This window comes from Salvelinus fontinalis, chromosome 5 (genome assembly GCF_029448725.1).
Source record: "Salvelinus fontinalis isolate EN_2023a chromosome 5, ASM2944872v1, whole genome shotgun sequence".
NCBI lineage: Eukaryota > Metazoa > Chordata > Actinopteri > Salmoniformes > Salmonidae > Salvelinus > Salvelinus fontinalis.
In genome coordinates, this window is record NC_074669.1 from 42,730,895 (window position 1) to 42,751,065 (window position 20,171).

General features: G+C 44.5%; 1 protein-coding gene across 1 annotated transcript in view; it reads right to left on the bottom strand.

The window, feature by feature from the left end:
* Positions 1-209: 209 nt before the first annotated feature.
* Positions 210-20,171, bottom strand: part of cntln (centlein, centrosomal protein) — a 37,413-nt gene continuing 17,451 nt past the window's right edge. The window contains exons 5-6 of the mRNA XM_055923497.1: positions 19,179-19,256; positions 210-1,232 (exon numbers count right to left, since the gene is read on the bottom strand). Coding sequence (XP_055779472.1) covers positions 1,122-1,232; positions 19,179-19,256 — 189 coding nt within the window. The 3' untranslated portion in view covers positions 210-1,121. The remainder of the gene's footprint in view (positions 1,233-19,178; positions 19,257-20,171) is intronic.

Genomic DNA, 20,171 nt, shown 5'->3' on the forward strand with positions numbered 1-20,171 from the left:
ACAGCTGAAACAACAATATTTTTGGTTATGGAAAATATATTTCACAGCGGTTTAGATGGTACAATGATTCTCTACACTATACTATCTTATTTTGTTACATAAACTGACATTAGGCAAACTATTAGAGTTTTAGCAACCAGGAAATGGTGGAGAGATTTCTGCACAATGCAACTTTAATATGACGTATCAATAATCTTGACTCCATAGTGTAAAAATAAAACAATTGGCAACACACTTTTATTTAAATTCAGTTTCAATCAATTAACAATATAACATAATTACCTATTGCAGAATACAATGTGAAGTGAACACACAAATGTAAATAAAATACATTTCACAATACACCTAGACATAACAAACAAAATGTATATTTTATGATATCATTCACGTTAAGAGCATTGGGTCACTGAAACGTGAATGGAACAATGGAATCCAATCGGTCCAAATGGGACATGGAATGCATGTGTCGGGTTTGAGTCCAGCATATCCTAAGAGGAGAAAGAGTATGTCTGCTTCTTACTTTAAGAGTGTACTTTTTCTTTCGTTGAGTCTGCACTGTTGGGTCAGGTCCCACTCCGAGCACCCTGGGGGGTCCTTGAGATCCACAATAAATTACTGAAAATATCTAAATAAAAAAACCATAACAAATCATGTCTAACTTGAAGTAAAAACGTAAGCATAATGTTATCATCACCTCAGGATGGCGTTTGGAGTAGGGAGAGAAAGAGAGCGTTTGTCTCTGTACTGTAAATTAGCCTGACGCTAAAGGGCCCTGTCTCGCAGATGGAGCGCGCTAACCACTAACGCAGATGTTGGGGGCTCATTTACAAAGGCTGGGCCCCGGCACGGCACTAGACCGCTGCGTGAGCGAGTGGCTCGGAGTGAGTCGACAGCGCTTTTCTCGTAAATATTGGTTCTGGAAGCGCGGCGTGGAGGCAACTTCATACACGTGCGCGCTCACGCACACACACACACAGAGAGCAACTTCAGGTCGACTTGGCCAACTCAGCCCCCGCTGAGAAAGAAAGGCCTGGGCACGAAGGAGGGATGGAGAGAGAAGAGGAGGAGGAGGAGAGGATGACAGTTTTTCCCAGCCGCAGCCCTCAGCCCCGGAGTGGGAGTCAGGCGATTTCGCTGACTGGTGTTGTGAGCGCGGCCAGCGCTTCTGTCAGCACTTTCCTCTCCTTCATCTTCACACACAGCACCTCCATTAGGAGAGCAGCAGAGGGGATCTGTGGAGGGGGAGGGGAGAGAAAGAAGACAGAAAAAACACAGAACAGTTAAAGTGTGCTTTTTGACACTTGGCATCTTTTCAGAGGGCAGGTTTGTTGTTATTGTGGTACAGTATAGAGAGGAGAGAGAGGTTGGGCCTGAGAGGGGCAGTAGAGAGAGGTGGGCCTTGAGAGGGGCAGTAGAGAGAGGGGTTGGTCCATGTTTAGTGTTTTCCACAAAGCATTTCTTAAAAACAGATTACTTCGCACTAATGAAAAAGGAACAGTTGAGCACTTTGTTATTTTAGGATGTGCTGAGGTACACTATATATACAAAAGTATGTGGACACCCCTTCAAATAGGGGATTTGGCTATTCCAGCCACACCTGTTGCTGACAGGTGTATAAAATAGAGCACACAGCCATGCAATCTCCATAGACAAACACTGGCAAACACACCCGCACTGAAGAGCTCTGACTTTCACCGTGGCACCATCATAGGATGCCACCTTTGCAACAAGGAAATAATAATAGGATAATGGTCTGGGACTGTTTTTCATGGTTCAGGACCCTTAGTTCCAGTGAAGGGAAATCTTAACTCTACAGCATACAATGACATTCTAGAAGATTCTGTGCTTCCAACTTTGTGGTAACAGTTTGGGGAAGGCCCTTTCCTGTTTCAGCATGATAATGCCCCCGTGCACAAAGCGAGGTCCATACAGTAATGGTTTGTCGAGATCGGTGTGGAAGAATTTAACTGGCCTGCACCTAGCCCTGACCTCAACCCCATTGGTATAATCACCCAAAATCAGCACATGTCCTCACTAATGCTCTTGTGGCTGATTGGAAGCAAGTCCCCACACCTATGTTCCAACATCTAGTGGAAAGCCTTCCAAGAAGAGTGGAGGCTGTTATAGCAGCAAAAAAAAAAAGGGGGGGGCAACTCCATATCAATGCCCATGATTTTGGAATGAGATGTTGGATGAGCAGGAGTCCACATACCTTTGGTTCTGTAATGTACATACTGGTGTTCTGCTAGTCAGCATGCTCTCTGAGTGAACATTCAGTGTTGTATACGAAAGGAGAGGAAGACTCTAGACTAATGAGAGTTGCACTCAGTGTTAAAGTTGAGAGGAATAGTTTGGGTTTCTCTCACTGTGTATGTGTGTGTGGTTTCCTTGCTGCAGGCGAGGGAGAGAGAGAGAGGGGGCAGTCTTAACCTCTGCGCCCCGGCTAATTTTGTTTTTCCTCTTGCCTCTCAAAACCGACACAAGGACTTTATGGAAATCAGGCCCTGGCGATCAAAGGCAGATATATCACACATAAATATTCACATCAACTCTGTGCATCCGCTCTGAAACCTATTCATCCTGTAGTGGGGTTTTTAAAGTCTCGCTGTGGCCAGATTTGAGTAGTAGTGGACTGAAGCTCGCTTAGCTCTGAAACTCATAAAAAGTTGTATTATGCTTTAATCATAAAATATGTAAACCAGATTAGCACTAAGTACTGGAGCTTAAAGGTTCTCTTCACGCTCAGATCTTGAAAGTGAATTGAAGTGGCTTACTGGAGGAATTATACAGAAGTTACACGTTCAGGATGTTTATTTAGCTCTTTCTGTCTGTCACGCACACACGCAATGCTGAGACACCTCTCTGTTCCTCTGAGTCTCCTCTACCACTGCTGAGACACCTCTCTGTTCCTCTGCGTCTCCTCTACCACTGCTGAGACACCTCTCTGTTCCTCTGCGTCTCCTCTACCACTGCTGAGACACCTCTCTGTTCCTCTGAGTCTCCTCTACCACTGCTGAGACACCTCTCTGTTCCTCTGCGTCTCCTCTACCACTGCTGAGACACCTCTCTGTTCCTCTGAGTCTCCTCTACCACTGCTGAGACACCTCTCTGTTCCTCTGAGTCTCCTCTACCACTGCTGAGACACCTCTCTGTTCCTCTGAGTCTCCTCTACCACTGCTGAGACACCTCTCTGCTCCTCTCTGCAGAGACAACACTCCACAGCACAGGGCTATGGGAGAGGAGACCAAGAGGGTCATAATGATGATAATAATAATACTATATGGTATTTAGCAGATGCTTTTTATCCAAAGAGACTTACAGTCATGCGTGTTTACATTTTATGTATGGGTGGTCCGGGAATTCTGGCGTTGCAAGGACAAGGCTCTACCAACTGGGCTACAGAGGACCACATAATGATAACTATGATTGATATGGCTAAATAAAGGTAAACATACTGATTGAGAGGTGTACCTCAGTCTAGTCTGGCTTAAGTGTGTGTAACTCATAGTCTACATAAACACAACCTTCCTTATTCACAGAGGTGACCTATCTGGTTTGTATGCTGTGTGTATTCTGGCAAAAGGGCCTCTGTACTTCTGCACGGAGCGTTTTCTTTTAGTAGCCGTATGGGTTACATTTGTGACAGTCAGTGAGATCAAACACAGAGCTTGCTACCTGGGGCAGGTGAACACGGGCCCTGGAGCGACACACACACTGCACCCATGTCTCTGCCTGCTCTCTCTAATGGCACCAGAGGGACCGCTAGGACCTGTCATTACTATGTAACCGCTGCTTTACAGGGGCCCTGGGCCCCTAGGGCAGCTTGCACCTTTTCAGTGGACACCCCATGAATGTCTTTCAGAACCCGTCCTAGAACCTGTTTTGTTCCTTGTCAGTGACTCTTTGTTAGTTCCACCTTCTGTTTGAGTGACAATTTTTGGTTTCTTGCTGGGGAACGTACCAAATTGTTAACTAGCAACAACAACTGGGCCCTAAAAGACACCCACCAGAAGAGACAAACAAAATAAAACCCCAACCAAACTTAAAGACAGGAAGTTAACCAAAAAGTGGAGCAAAACGAAAACAGGGAAGATCAGATATATTACAGTTTTTTTAGATATCAACTGGGCCAGCACAGGTGAAACACCTTCTGACTAATGGGATGACAAGCCAGCACAGGTGTAACACATACTGACTAACGAGGTGACACCAATCGGTGCGCCCAACATGCTAACGTCCAACCCCGAAATATAAATGGAAAAACCAAAGCCTGTAACACCTTCCCCCTAGCCCCCATCACTATTCAATAGGCCCTGCAGACCAGAGCGATTGTCTGGATATGTTTTCATTAACACGGCCCGGTCTGTTAGCGCTGACGTGCTAAGCTACCCACGTTGAAAGTCTGAGTGTGTGTGTGTGTGTGTGTGTGTGTGTGTGTGTGTGTGTGTGTGTGTGTGTGTTGAGAGACTGACAAGAGACAATATAAGGTGGCCGGGGGCGCGACGTAAAGGTGGTTTTACCAGACCAATTAAATGACACTGTTATTCCAGTGCCTGGGGCGCCGCTGGAGGCGGGGAGCCGTTCGCGGTACAACACCGGGGCTCCCATTGTGCGTTAGACGCCATTATGTGCACAACACCTCCCTTAACCGATCGATCATTCACACGCTTTTTGTTCTCCCTCGGAACAGGTTAGCAGGTTTCGAGGGCCCAATTTGTGTGAGGAGAGGTAGACATGCATGGTGTTAGTGTGGAAGTCTAGATAGAAATGGAAAGAGGGAGGGGGACGACAGAGACAAAGGAGCGGTAACAACACATTTTTTATTTGTTGCATTGCAGCAATGTTCTCTTGCAGCAGGGTGATCTGTACCTCTTAGAAATGTGATTGACTGATTGGTGGACTGATTGATTTAAAAATGCTTTAGATTCAATGCTTGTTCTCCAGGGCCCTTGCATACACCACTGAAATGGTACAATATGTTCCTGGTACAATATGTTTTACCGTCATTTATAAAGCGTCGATAAGACACCTCCAATCTAGGCCACCGCGGGGAAGGAGCTACTTTACATGATCACAGGGAAACACTTTATGATCTTTGATCTGCTCACTTTTGTTTGAAATCAAAGTTATCAAACGGGGAATAAACAACAAGGAACAAAACAACAACACACAAAAGCACCCAAGACCTACTAAAAAAAGTCTGCATTCGATTATCCCGATAATGAATATGTCACATGCAGATTCTTTTTTTTTTTTTTTTTTTTTTTTTTTTTAAACTCAGGTGAGCAAAAGGAAAAAAATCACCAAAGTCTATTCTTCTTCTCCTTCTTTCTCCTTGGTAATTACAGTTCTCTCTCTCTTTCTCTCTCTCGTTGCCGTGTTCCTTTCTATTCTCCCCTTTAGGGCCCCGGGAGACTGATATGAAAGGGAATTGGACACTTGGGGCCATAGATACTGTAATTAAAAATCTTTGCCTTATTTTTGAGTTGATATTTAGTTGGGAAACATCATCAGGTTTGTGCAACCTGTGTTATTAGAGCTGACCTAAATACAACCCATATTAAACGCTTCAGCAACGCTACGGCAGGCCTTTGTTTTTCACTCATTAGGAGAGGAAATGAGGTGATCATCACAGACACAATTCAGGTATAAATACATGAAGGTTATATCCACACAAAAGGATGCTGCAACGCTGCTGAAACCCTTTTCTACCTGTTGGCAGAAACACACCATACCAGTATACTGAAGTGTGTAATCCTATCACAAATCTTGATGACTTGACTGTTATGGTGCTGTTTCACAGTAGTTTAACTTTCTTCAGCAATGAGCCCTCATAACAGGCTAACATTACTCAACAAGCCATCATAACAGGCTAACTTTACTCAACAAGCCATCATAACAGGCTAACATTACTCAACGAGCCATCATAACAGGCTAACATTACTCAACAATCCATCATAACAGGCTAACATTACTCAACGAGCCATCATAACAGGCTAACATTACTCAATGAGCCCTCATAACAGGCTAACATTACTCAACGAGCCATCATAACAGGCTAACATTACTCAACGAGCCATCATAACAGGCTAACATTACTCAACAAGCCATCATAACAGGCTAACATTACTCAACAAGCCCTCATAACAGGCTAACATTACTCAACAAGCCATCATAACAGGCTAACATTACTCAACAAGCCATCATAGCATGCTAACATTACTCAACAAGCCTTCATAACAAGCTAACATTACTCAACAAGCCATCGTAGCAAGCTAACATTACTCAACAAGCCATTATAACAGGCTAACATTACTCAACAAGCCATCATAACAGGCTAACATTACTCAACAATCCATCATAGCATGCTAACATTACTCAACAAGCCTTCATAACAGGCTAACATTACTCAACAAGCCATCATAACAGGCGAACATTACTCAACAAGCTATCATAACAGGCTAACATTACTCAACGAGCCATCATAACAGGCTAACATTACTCAACAAGCCATCATAACAAGCTAACATTACTCAACAAGCCATCATAACAGGCTAACATTACTCAATGAGCCCTCATAACAGGCTAACATTACTCAACAAGCCATCATAACAGGCTAACATTACTCAACAAGCCATCATAACAGGCTAACATTACTCAACAAGCCATCATAACAGGCTAACATTACTCAACAAGCTATCATAACAGGCTAACATTACTCAACAAGCCATCATAACAGGCTAACATTACTCAACAAGCTATCATAACAGGCTAACATTACTCAACAAGCCATCATAACAGGCTAACATTACTCAACGAGCCATCATAACAGGCTAACATTACTCAACAAGCCATCATAACAGGCTAACATTACTCAACAAGCCATCATAACAGGCTAACATTACTCAACAAGCCCTCATAACAGGCTAACATTACTCAACAAGCCATCATAACAGGCTAACATTACTCAACAAGCCATCATAGCATGCTAACATTACTCAACAAGCCTTCATAACAAGCTAACATTACTCAACAAGCCATCGTAGCAAGCTAACATTACTCAACAAGCCATTATAACAGGCTAACATTACTCAACAAGCCATCATAACAGGCTAACATTACTCAACAATCCATCATAGCATGCTAACATTACTCAACAAGCCTTCATAACAGGCTAACATTACTCAACAAGCCATCATAACAGGCGAACATTACTCAACAAGCTATCATAACAGGCTAACATTACTCAACAAGCCATCATAACAGGCTAACATTACTCAATGAGCCCTCATAACAGGCTAACATTACTCAACAAGCCATCATAACAGGCTAACATTACTCAAGGATCCATAATATACAGGTAAACATTACTCAACGAGCCATTATAACAGGCTAACATTACTCAGCGAGACATTATAACAGGCTAACATTACTCAACGAGACATTATAACATACTAACATTACTCAACGAGTCATTATAACAGGCTAACATTACTCAACGGGCCATAATAACAGACTAGCATTACTCAACGAGCCATTATAACAGGCTAACATTACTCAACGAGCCATCATAACAGGCTAACATTACTCAACGAGCCATTATAACAGGCTAACATTACTCAACGAGCCATCATAACAGGCTAACATTACTCAACAAGCCATCATAACAGGCTAGCATTACTCAACGAGCCATTATAACAGACTAACATTACTCAGCGAGCCATTATAACAGGCTAACATTACTCATAGAGCCATTATAACAGGCTAACATTACCCAGCGAGCCATAAAAACAGGCTAACATTACTCAACGAGCAATCATAACAGGATAACATTACTCAACGAGCCATAATAACAGGCTAACATTACTCAACGAGTCATTTTCACAGGCTAACGTTACTCAACGGGCCATAATAACAGACCATTATTACTCAACGAGCCATTATAACAGGCGAACATTACTCAACAAGCCCTCATAACAGGCTAACATTATTCAACAAGCCATCATAACAGGCTAACATTACTCAACGAGCCATAATAACAGGCTAACATTACTCAACGAGACATTATAACAGGCTAACATTATTCAACAAGCCATCATAACAGGCTAACATTACTCAACAAGCCATCATAACAGGCTAACATTACTCAACGAGCCATCATAACAGGCTAACATTACTCAACGAGCCATAATAACAGGCTAACATTACTCAACGAGACATTATAACAGGCTAACATTACTCAACGAGACATTATAACATACTAACATTACTCACCGAGCCATTATAACAGGCTAACATTACTCAACAAGCCATCATAACAGGCTAACATTAGTCAACAAGCCATCATAACAGGCTAACATTACTCAAAGAGCAATAATAACAGGCTAACATTAGTCAACAAGCCATAATAACAGGCTACCATTACTCACCGAGCCATCATAACAGGCTAACATTATTCAACAAGCCATAATAACAGGCTAACATTACTCAACAAGCCATCATAACAGGCTAACATTACTCAAAGAGCCATCATAACAGGCTAACATTACTCAACGAGTCATTATAACAGGCTAACATTAGTCAACGAGCCATAATAACAGGCTAACATTACTCAAAGAGCCATAATAACAGGCTAACATTACTCAACGAGCCATCATAACAGGCTAACATTACTCAAAGAGCCATCATAACAGGCTAACATTACTCAACGAGCCATAATAACAGGCTAACATTACTCAACGAGCCATAATAACAGGCTAACATTACTCAACGAGCCATCATAACAGGCTAACATTACTCGACGAGCCATAATAACAGGCTAACATTACTCAACGAGCCATAATAACAGGCTAACATTACTCAACGAGCCATCATAACAGGCTAACATTACTCAACGAGTCATTATAACAGGCTAACATTACTCAACGAGCCATAATAACAGGCTAACCACAAGAGGTTGGTGGCAACTTAATTGGGGAGGACGGGCACGTGGTAATGGATGGAGCAGAATAGGTGGAAAGGTATCAACAACATCAAACACATGGTTTGATGCCATTCCATTCGCTCTGTTCCAGCCATTATTATGAGCCGTCCTCCCCTCAGAAGCCTCCACTGAGGCTAACATTATCCAGTGAGCCATCATACCAGGCTAACGTTATCCAACGAGCCATCATACCAGGCTAACATTATCCAACGAGCCATCATAACAGGCTAACATCATCCAATGAGCCATCATAACAGGCTAACATTATCCAACGAGCCATCATAACAGGCTAACATCATCCAATGAGCCATCATAACAGGCTAACATTATACAATGAGCCATCATAACAGGCTAACATCATCCAATGAGCCACCATAACAGGCTAACATCATCCAATGAGCCACCATAACAGGCTAACATCATCCAATGAGCCATCATAACAGGCTAACATCATCCAATGAGCCATCATAACAGGCTAACATCATCCAATGAGCCATCATAACAGGCTAACATCATCCAATGAGCCACCATAACAGGCTAACATCATCCAATGAGCCACCATAACAGGCTAACATCATCCAATGAGCCATCATAGCAGGCTAACATCATCCAATGAGCCATCATAACAGGCTAACATCATCCAATGAGCCATCATAACAGGCTAACATCATCCAACGAGCCATCATAACAGGCTAACATCATCCAATGAGCCATCATAACAGGCTAACATCATCCAATGAGCCATCATAACAGGCTAACATCATCCAATGAGCCATCATAACAGGCTAACATCATCCAATGAGCCACCATAACAGACTAAGATTATCCAATGAGCCATCATAACAGGCTAACATTACTCAATGAGTCCCAAGCCCTGTCCAACAGCCAAGCTATATGCTACCTCACTTTAGAATATCCACTTTCAGCATCAATCCCTTTTTGTGTGCCTACTTCAACAAAGTCGGCCAGTGTAGAGCACCGAGGAAAATAATTAATGAATGCAGTTCCAGAATAATCTTGACTGGCCAACTTAAACCAAACTCTATTAGTGTACAGCGTCTTTGTCTGAATAAACTATGTAGCTTGTGATCACAGTAAACACAGAGAGGAAGGTTATAGTCTACTTTGGTCTCGTCACACAAACCCAGTCGCCCACCTCCCCTAGGGCCCCTTGTCCCCACAATCTCTGCCGTGGCACATTTACAGTACAAAGTCTGAGAATCCCCCCTTCACACAGCACAGTCGCTGCTGATTTAATTAGCCCAATCATTAAACAAGGCTTCATTAGAGTCACTTCTTTCTGAAGGAACAACACTAGCTGGAGCTCATCGCTGTTCCTTGTCATTACTGCAGAATAATTGCCAACTGCAGAATAATTGCAGATGATATCCGCCATCACTATGCCAGCGTTGACAACAAACAAACACGTTTGAGAAGTTGGTAATATTGTTGTTTGGGCATGGCGGTGCTTGACTCAAAAGTTACAATGGTTTCGGTTGAGTATGTAAGTAAGTAGCCTTGCACATGCCTTGGCTTGTGTGAGCTGGAACTGTTCACAGGAGCCTGTCTGCTGTTTCTGTAGCATGAGGCAGCTTGATGTACAAGTACACACCCTGGACAGGACGCTAGTCTATCTCCTGTTTCTGTAGCGTGAGGCAGCTTGATGTACAAGTACACACCCTGGACAGGACACTAGTCTATCTGCTGTTTCTGTAGCATGAGGCAGCTTGATGTACAAGTACACACCCTGGACAGGACGCTAGTCTATCTCCTGTTTCTGTAGTGTGAGGCAGCTTGATGTACAAGTACACCCCCTGGACAGGACGCTAGTCTATCTCCTGTTTCTGTAGTGTGAGGCAGCTTGATGTACAAGTACACACCCTGGACAGGACGCTAGTCTATCTGCTGTTTCTGTAGTGTGAGGCAGCTTGATGTACAAGTACACCCCCTGGACAGGACGCTAGTCTATCTGCTGTTTCTGTAGCATGAGGCAGCTTGATGTACAAGTACACACCCTGGACAGGACGCTAGTCTATCTGCTGTTTCTGTAGTGTGAGGCAGCTTGATGTACAAGTACACCCTCTGGACAGGACGCTAGTCTATCTGCTGTTTCTGTAGCATGAGGCAGCTTGATGTACAAGTACACACCCTGGACAGGACGCTAGTCTATCTGCTGTTTCTGTAGTGTGAGGCAGCTTGATGTACAAGTACACCCCCTGGACAGGACACTAGTCTGGGTCACATGACAGCCTCAACAAGCAACAATGTTTACAGGTAGACTCAGCCATGCACTAAGTAAACAGGAATATCGGGTTGAACTCCGCAACAACTAGGAGCTTTGAAACGCGAGGCTAAACTTCTCAGCTGTTTTGGTCCCGTAGCTATCACGTTGTAGCAATGTGTGGCGCCCCCATGCACATGCGGCAGGTAGCCCAGTGGTTAGAGCGTTGGGCCAGAAAGGTTGCTAGATCGAATCCCCGAGCTGACAAGGTTAAAAATCTGTCGTTCTGTCCCTGAACAAGGCGGTTAACCCACTGTTCCTAGGCTGTCATTGTAAATAAGAATTTGTTCTTAACTGACTTGCCTAGTTAAATAAAGGTTAAATAAATAATAAAATGCTCAGATACACTGTGTGAGAGCAAAGTCTTGCATCACGCTCATCTGCGGTGCTGCTCGTGGCAACTTCATATCGCTGAGTCTCAGTTAAAGTAGTGTTGTCTAAGGGCTCTTGATTGAAATACAGGCCCAGATATGTAGAGTACACTACAGTAAAGATATTAAGTTAATCTTCTCTTAATGGACCCTGGGTTGACACAGTGCAGTGCCTATAGCAACCAAACTCCTCCCCCGAGGGTACTGAAGGGTAAATATTACCGCTCAATATCACACCAGCTTCCGCCACCCTCTAGTAAAACTTGAGCGTCCTCCCAATCGGCGGTCGTAAAGGGCAGTGCGCCGACGACTTTTCAAATGTTTTTTTGGGGGAGGCTGTCAGGAGGGTTGAGTAGAAGGTTAAAGCTACAGTCTGTGATCTGGGACTCTGTTCAATGGTCATTTCAATTCAACAGGGCTTCTGTTTTGTTGTTTTTCAAATCCCAGAATGTAGCTTTAAAATGAGTGTGAAAGAGGATCTAGGGAGGGACGGGGAGCAGTTCATTATGGGCCAAACAAACTGCAGATTGAAGGCCATATGCGTGTCCCAAATCACACCCTATTCTCTATTTTCAATAGGGCAGTGGCTAAAAGTAGTGCACTAAATAGAGGATAGGGTGTTATTTGGGAGGCAGAGGACCATATATGCAGTCATTTCCCCGTGTTCATAAAACCAGGCCCATTAAACTCAGCTCCAGTCAATAATTAGGATGCCACAAATAAACCAAGGCAATTAAATCAATATGGGCCTGGGCCATTTCAACCCCATTCTCCCTGGGCTGGTGATTGGCTAGACACCCTGTGGCACAGGGCACGTCTTCAGACACTACATCTTAGTGCTGTGTTATTCATGGTGGTGTGTAGTGGCTGGTGTGGGTCCGGGGCCCCCTGGCTAGTAAATTATTATGAGAGGAGGGGAACACCATTGGAGCTGGGTAGGTGTGTGTATACAGTAGGAGCCTAAGATGGTGTTCTACTGAGAGATATTGGGCTTTATTTCATTGAAAGCCACCGGGTGGAGAGCAGAGGAGTGAGAGAGAGCGAGAGAGAGAGAGCGGGAGAAAGAAGGGAGGGGGAAAGAGAGAGAGGGAAAGAGGGGGAGAGAAAAAGAGAGGAGGAAATTAGATGCAATGTTTTATTTGTACAGTCGTGGCCAAAACTATTGAGAATGACAAATATTAATTTTCACAAAGTCTGCTGCCTCAGTTTGTATGATGGCAATTTGCATATACTCCAGAATGTTATGAAGAGTGATCAGATGAATTTCAATGAATTGCAAAGTCCCTCTTTGCCATGCAAATGAACTGAATCCCCCAAAAACATTTCCACTGCATTTCAGCCCTGCCACAAAAGGACCAGCTGACATCATGTCAGTGAATTTCTCGTTAACACAGGTGTGAGTGTTGATGAGGACAAGGCTGGAGATCACTCTGTCATGGTGATTGAGTTCGAATAACAGACTGGAAGCTTCAAAAGGAGGGTGGTGCTTGGAATCATTGTTCTTCCTCTGTCAACCATGGTTACCTGCAAGGAAACACGTGCCATCATCATTGCTTTGCACAAAAAGGGCTTCACAGGCAAGGATATTTGTGCCAGTAAGATTGCACCTAAATCATCCATTTATCGGATCATCAAGAACTTCAAGGAGAGCGGTTCAATTGTTGTGAAGAAGGCTTCAGGGCGCCCAAGAAAGTCCAGCAAGAGCCAGGACCGTCTCCTGAAGTTGATTCAGCTGCGGGATCGGGGCACCACCAGTACAGAGCTTGCTCAGGAATGGCAGCAGGCAGGTGATGTGTGAGTGCATCTGCACGCACAATGAGGCAAAGACTTTTGGAGGATGGCTTGGTGTCAAGAAGGGCAGCAAAGAAGCCACTTCTCTCCAGGAAAAACATCAAGGACAGACTTATATTCTGCAAAAGGTACAGGGATTGGACTGAGGACTGGGGTAAAGTAATTTTCTCTGATGAATCCCCTTTCCGATTGTTTGGGGCATCCGGAAAAAAGCTTGTCCGGAGAAGACAAGGTGAGCGCTACCATCAGTCCTCTGTCATGCCAACAGTAAAGCATCCTGAGACCATTCATGTGTGGGGTTGCTTCTCAGCCAAGGGAGGGGGCTCACTCACAATTTTGCCTAAGAACACAGCCATGAATAAAGAATGGTACCAACACATCCTCCGAGAGCAACTTCTCCCAACCATCCAGGAACAGTTTGGTGACAAACAATGCCTTTTCCAGCATGATGGGGCACCTTGCCATAAGGCAAAAGTGATAACTAAGTGGCTCGGGGAATAAAACATCGATATTTTGGGTCCATGGCCAGGAAACTCCCCAGACCTTAATCCCATTGAGAACTTGTGGTCAATCCTCAAGAGGCGGGTGGACAAACAAAAACCCACAAATTCTGACAAAGTCCAAGCATTGATTATACAAGAATGGGCTGCCATCAGTCAGGATGTGGCCTAGAAGTTAATTGACAGCATGCCAGGGCGGATTGCAGAGGTCTTGAAAAGGAAGGGTCAACACTGCAAATATTGACTCTCTGCATCAACTTCATGTAATTGTCAATAAAAGCCTTTGAAATGCTTGTAATTATGAAATGCTTGTAATTATACTTCAGTATTCCATAGTAACGTCTGACAAAAATATATAAAGACACTGAAGCAGCAAACTCTGTGGAAATTTATATTTGTGTCATTCTCAATACTTTTGGCCACGACTGTAGGGCAGTAGCGAGGGGTGACAAGATAATAAAGATCTAGCCTTGTGCAGATAACCAGAACACTTTTCCTATAAATAACTAAGTGTGTTTGTACTGTAGCTACCAGTAGAGAGCGATCTTATTAAAGTATTCACATGAACACACTACCAGTAGAGAGAGGTCTTATTAAAGTATTCACATGAACACACTACCAGTAGAGAGAGGTCTTATTAAAGTATTCACATGAACACACTACCAGTAGAGAGGTCATATTAAAGTATTCACATGAACACACTACCAGTAGAGAGGTCTTATTAAAGTATTCACATGAACACACTACCAGTAGAGTGGTTTTATTAAAGTATTCACATGAACACACTACCAGTAGAGAGGTCTTATTAAAGTATTCACATGAACACATTACCAGTAGCGTGGTCTTATTAAAGTATTCACAGCATTCAAACACCATCACCCATACATCTACCACACCAACACTGAAAATACAATAGTTCCACACTCAAAACACACACACACCTCTTCAATCAATTCCTCACTCTCTGTCACACACACACACACACACACACACACACACACACACACACACACACACACACACACACACACACACACACACACACACACACACACACACACACACACTAAACTAGCCACTGTGTCAGGGCCTCTCCCTCTGTCCTTGTTATGTTGACGTGTGGCTGGCTGGTGTGGTGTTGACAGTGACAGTGAGCCTGGCGGGGCGGTGGGTGGTGGTGGCTGTGGCCCAGAGCCAGACACAGTAGACAGACGGACAGCCCGGTGACTGATGGTTCTGCTATTGACAGTGCCACTGAGATAATAAAGTGCTGTCCCACAGGCAGCTCCATTAGGGCCTGACAGTGACAGGACTGGGCTGCTGCAGAAGGAGTCAGGACACACACACACACACACACACACACACACACATGGACATGGATCTCTCTCTCCTGCCCTTTTTCTCTCGCTCTATCTATTTCTGTCTCTTCTCCTTTTTAACTGCGGTGACAGGGCAGTGTAGAGGAACAGGGAAGATCATATCCCTGTTAAGGAAGCCTTGTTATTAGTGCGACTGTCACAGGCAGCAGGGTGACAGACAGGCCATAGTGTTCACTGTTTCACATTCTCCTGATCACTGAGCAACTCAAATGGATGACAGGAAGACAGAACAGTTGTTCTGTGGAGACTAGTGGTGCCTGCTTTCTAGAATATTGTCATTTCTATTGATGTACAGTTAAAATCGGTAGTTTACATACACCTTAGCCAAATACATTTAAACTCAGTTTTTCACAATTCCTGACATTGAATCCTAGTAAAAATGCCCTGTCTTAGGTCAGTTCGGATCACCACTTTAAAGAATGTGAAATGTCAGAATAATAGTAGAGAGAATAATTTATTTCAGCTTTTATTTCTTTCATCACATTCCCAGTGGGTCAGAAGTTTACATACACTCAATTAGTATTTGGTAGCAATGCCTTTAAATTGTTTAACTTGGGTCAAACGTTTTGGGTAGCCTTCCACAAGCTTCCCACAATAAGTTGGGAGAATTTTGGCCTATTCCTCCTGACAGAGTTGGTGTAACTGAGTCCTGTAGTGTCCTGTGCCTCCTTGCTCGCACACGCTTTTTCAGTTCTGCCCACACATTTTCTATAGGATGAGGTCAGGGCTTTGTGATGGCCTTGACTGTTGTCCTTAAGCCATTTCTCACAACTTTGGAAGTATGCTTGGGGTCATTGTCCATTTGGAAGACCCATTTGTGACCAAGCTTTAACTTCCTGACTGATGTCTTTAGATGTTGCTTCAATATATCCACATAATTTTCTTTCCTCATGATGCCATCTATTTTGTGAAGTGCACCAGTCCCTCCTGCAGCAGATCACCCCCACAACATGATGCTGCCACCCCCGTGCTTCAAGGTTGGGATGGTGTTCCTCGGCTTGCAAGCCTCCCCCTTTTTCCTCCAAACATAATGATGGTCATTATGGCCAAACAGTTCTCTTTCTGTTTCATCAGACCAGAGGACATTTCTCCAAAAAGTACGATCTTTATCCCCATGTGCAGTTGCAAACTATAATCTGGCTTTTTTATAACGGTTGTGGAGCAGTGGCTTCTTCCTTGCTGAGCGGCCTTTCAGGTTATGTCGATATAGGACTCATTTTACTGTGGATATAGATACTTTAGTACCTGTTTCCTCCAGCATCGTCACAAGGTCCTTTGCTGTTGTTCTGGGATTGATTTGCACTTTTTTGCACCAAAGTACGTTCATCTCTAGGAGACAGAACGCGTTTCCTTCCTGAGCGGTATGACGGCTGCGTGGTCCCATGGTGTTTATACATGCGTACGATTGTTTGTACAGATGAACGTGGTACCTTCAGGCGTTTGGAAATTGCTCCCAAGGATGAACCAGACTTGTGGAGGTCTACAATTTTTTTCCCGAGGTCTTGGCTGATTTCTTTTGATTTTCACATAATGTCAAGCAAAAAGGCACTGAGTTTGAAGGTAGGCCTTGAAATACAGCCACAGGTACACCTCCAATTGACTCAAATGATGTCAATTAGCCTATCAGAAGCTTCTAAAGCCATGACATCATTTTCTGGAATTTTCCAAGCTGTTTAAAGGCACAGTCAACTTAGTGTATGTAAACTTCTGACCCACTGGAATTGTGATACAGTGAATTATAAGTGAAATCATCTGTCTGTAAACAATTGTTGGAAAAATGACTTGTGTCATGCACAAAGTAGATGTCCTAACCGACTTGCCAAAACGATATAGTTTGTTAACAAGAAATGTGTGGAGTGGTTGAAAAAAGAGTTTTAATGACTCCAACCTAAGTGTATGTAAACTTCCCACTTCAACTGTATCTATTATGTCTTCTTAGTTCTCTAAAGACAACGTGTCAGTGTGTGAAGATAGGATGCACACTGACAAGGAACAACTGCCTGTGGTCTCCACTGTCTGTCTCCACCTGCACCTGCAGTCACACAGAGAGACAGAGACACAGAAACAAAGACACAGGCACAGACACATATATTAAGACAAAGAGACATATACGCAGCAACAGAGACACAAAGACAGAAACACAGACACATAGATAGAGATAGAGACAAAGAGACAGACACAGAGACACAGAGACAAAGAGCCACAGCCACAGAGACACCGCCACAGAGACAGACACACAGAGACAGAAACACAGAGACAGACACACAGAAACAGAGAGACAAAGACACAGGCAAACAGAGACAGACACACAGAAACAGAGAGACAGAGACACAGGCAAACAGAGACCGAGACAGAGAAACAGAGACACAGACACAGCCACAGAAACAGAGATAGAGAGACAGCCACAGACACACAGAAACAGACAGAGACACAGAAACAGAGAGACAGAGACACAGCCACAGAGACAGCCACAGAGACACAGAAACAGACAGGGACACAGAAACAGACAGAGAGACAGACACACAGAAACAGAGATAGAGAGACAGACACACAGATAGAGAAACCGAGATAGAGACACAGAGACAAAGACACAGAAACAGAGACATATGCTGTAGAGTACAGTACACACCACTAGCACAACTAAGCACAGTCACAGTCGGCTTCCTTTTTCTACTACTGGTGTAAAATCTCACCTGCCAACAAACTCCCCTTGATGTGTGTGTGTGTGTTTGTGAGAGAGAGAGCCTTGTCCCTCTAGAGTTACTGTGAGTTTATTAAGCCAGAGAGAGAGAGAGAGAGAATGGGAGAGAGAGAGAATGGGAGAGAGAGAGAGAGAGAGAGAGAGAGAGAGAGAGAGAGAGAGAGAGAGAGAGAGAGAGAGAGAGATAGCACAAAAAAAAGACTTGAAAGCGGATGGATATAGAAAGTCTGGCGTGAGAGAGCGAGGGATAGAAAAAAAAGTGATAGAGAGAGAGAGGGAGGGGGGTCATCACGGCAGTGTCTGTGGCCCCCTCCGGGACCCGGGGGCTAGTCTCAGCTTTGTCATCCCCCTCTCCTCCCTCTCTCTCTCTCCTCTGCCCGCGGAAAACGTCGATAGCAGCCTGCCGGTGGACCGTCTCTGGTGGACGCTCGCTCATTCTCCCGGCATCGACAGCAACGCCAAATCAATATTTAGTTCCCCACTAACAAGCTGCCTTGGGGTCTGAGCCAGAGAGAGCGAGAGTGAGAAAAAGACGGGGGGGATAAAGAGATGGGGGGGAGAGAGAGAGAGTGCGAAAGAAAGCGAGAGTGCGAGAGAGACAATGAGAGAGTGAGAGAGAAAGGAAGGGGAGGAATGCAGGAGGACAGTGGTAGAGTGGGGGGCTGAGAGCTGTCCGGCTGGAGGGGAAAACATGGATTGAGTGGAGCCAGTGTGTGTCTGTGAGGGGAGGTGAAAAGGTCAGAGGAAGAGCCGTGTGTGTCGTGGTGAGGATGCGACGCATGAGTGCCTGCAGCGAGAATTGACATGACACGTACACACACACACACACTCAATCTGAACCGGATCACACAGAGCTGACAGCACATACACACAGACCAGTGTTCGTACACAACTCACACTCTGCTATCCTCAGTGTTTTCTTCTCTCTATTGTAACTAGTTCATTCGCGATTTAGACAAACATTTGTTGGTTCATCTCTACGTGCGACCACAATGGCTGAACTATATTTACCAGTGATGCGGTGGTTAATCAAATTGGTGGGTGAACTCTGATCGCCGTTCGGGGTGAGTAAAGTAATACTCTTCATACCCTAAACAGGTGCGTTCACCCTCCACTACGGATCCTAACTAGTGTAGATAATACTAAAAACACTAGCAGACTTGAAAGCAGACCTCTTGTTGGAGCACCTTCATGACCTGGTCCAGCCACTCCTGGTCTCTCCTGCTGTCTGCTGCCACATCCTCCTCCTCCTGCAGAGACACACAACAACCACCAAAGATCAACAAATAATAATAATATATGCCATTTAGTAGAAGCTTTTATCCAAAGCAACTTACAGTCATGCGTGCATACAAGTTAAGTATGGGTGGGCCCAGCGGGAATCAACCCACAACCAGTTGGCCATTCTCTACCAACTGAGCCTCACAGGACGACTCTTCTCTCTACAACCAGGAAATCACTAAATGAAGGCAATTCCACTTCAACGCAGATACAAAAATAAAGGCTGAGATGAGGTCAGAAAATGAAGCTTTCATGAAAAATAAGAGAAAAGAAGGAGTCACTAGAGCGTGATGAGCCAAGAAAAGCCCCCTGCCAAACCCTCCCCTAACCTGAACGGCCGTGGGACAATTGTGCACCGCCTTATGGGTGAACCCCAGGCTGTAGTGGCACCTCAGCACTGCGATGCCTTAGACCGCTGCGCCACTCAGGGTCAGTCTTTATTAAAGAGACACCATCAGCAACGTGCAGATAGTGCAACCTTGTTACTGCTAATGAACCCTCTAGTATGCATACATACACCAGTGCCAGTTCCCTATGTATATACACCTTGTCCCAGTTATCAGAACCCTGCAAGGCTTTTAACCTCAGGTGCTGTCTCTCAAAGAGGTAAAGGGGTGAGGGGTCGATGAATGGAGGATAAGGTGTGTGGGACTGAGGCACCAATTGCACTCGTCTCCCCCCCAAAGGTCCTCCCTGGCTCTCCTATCCTCTAGATGGATGGGGATGGTGGGACTCCCTGGCTCTCCTATCCTCTAGATGGATGGGGATGGTGGGACTCCCTGGCTCTCCTATCCTCTAGATGGATGGGGATGGTGGGACTCCCTGGCTCTCCTATCCTCTAGATGGATGGGGATGGTGGGACTCCCTGGCTCTCCTATCCTCTA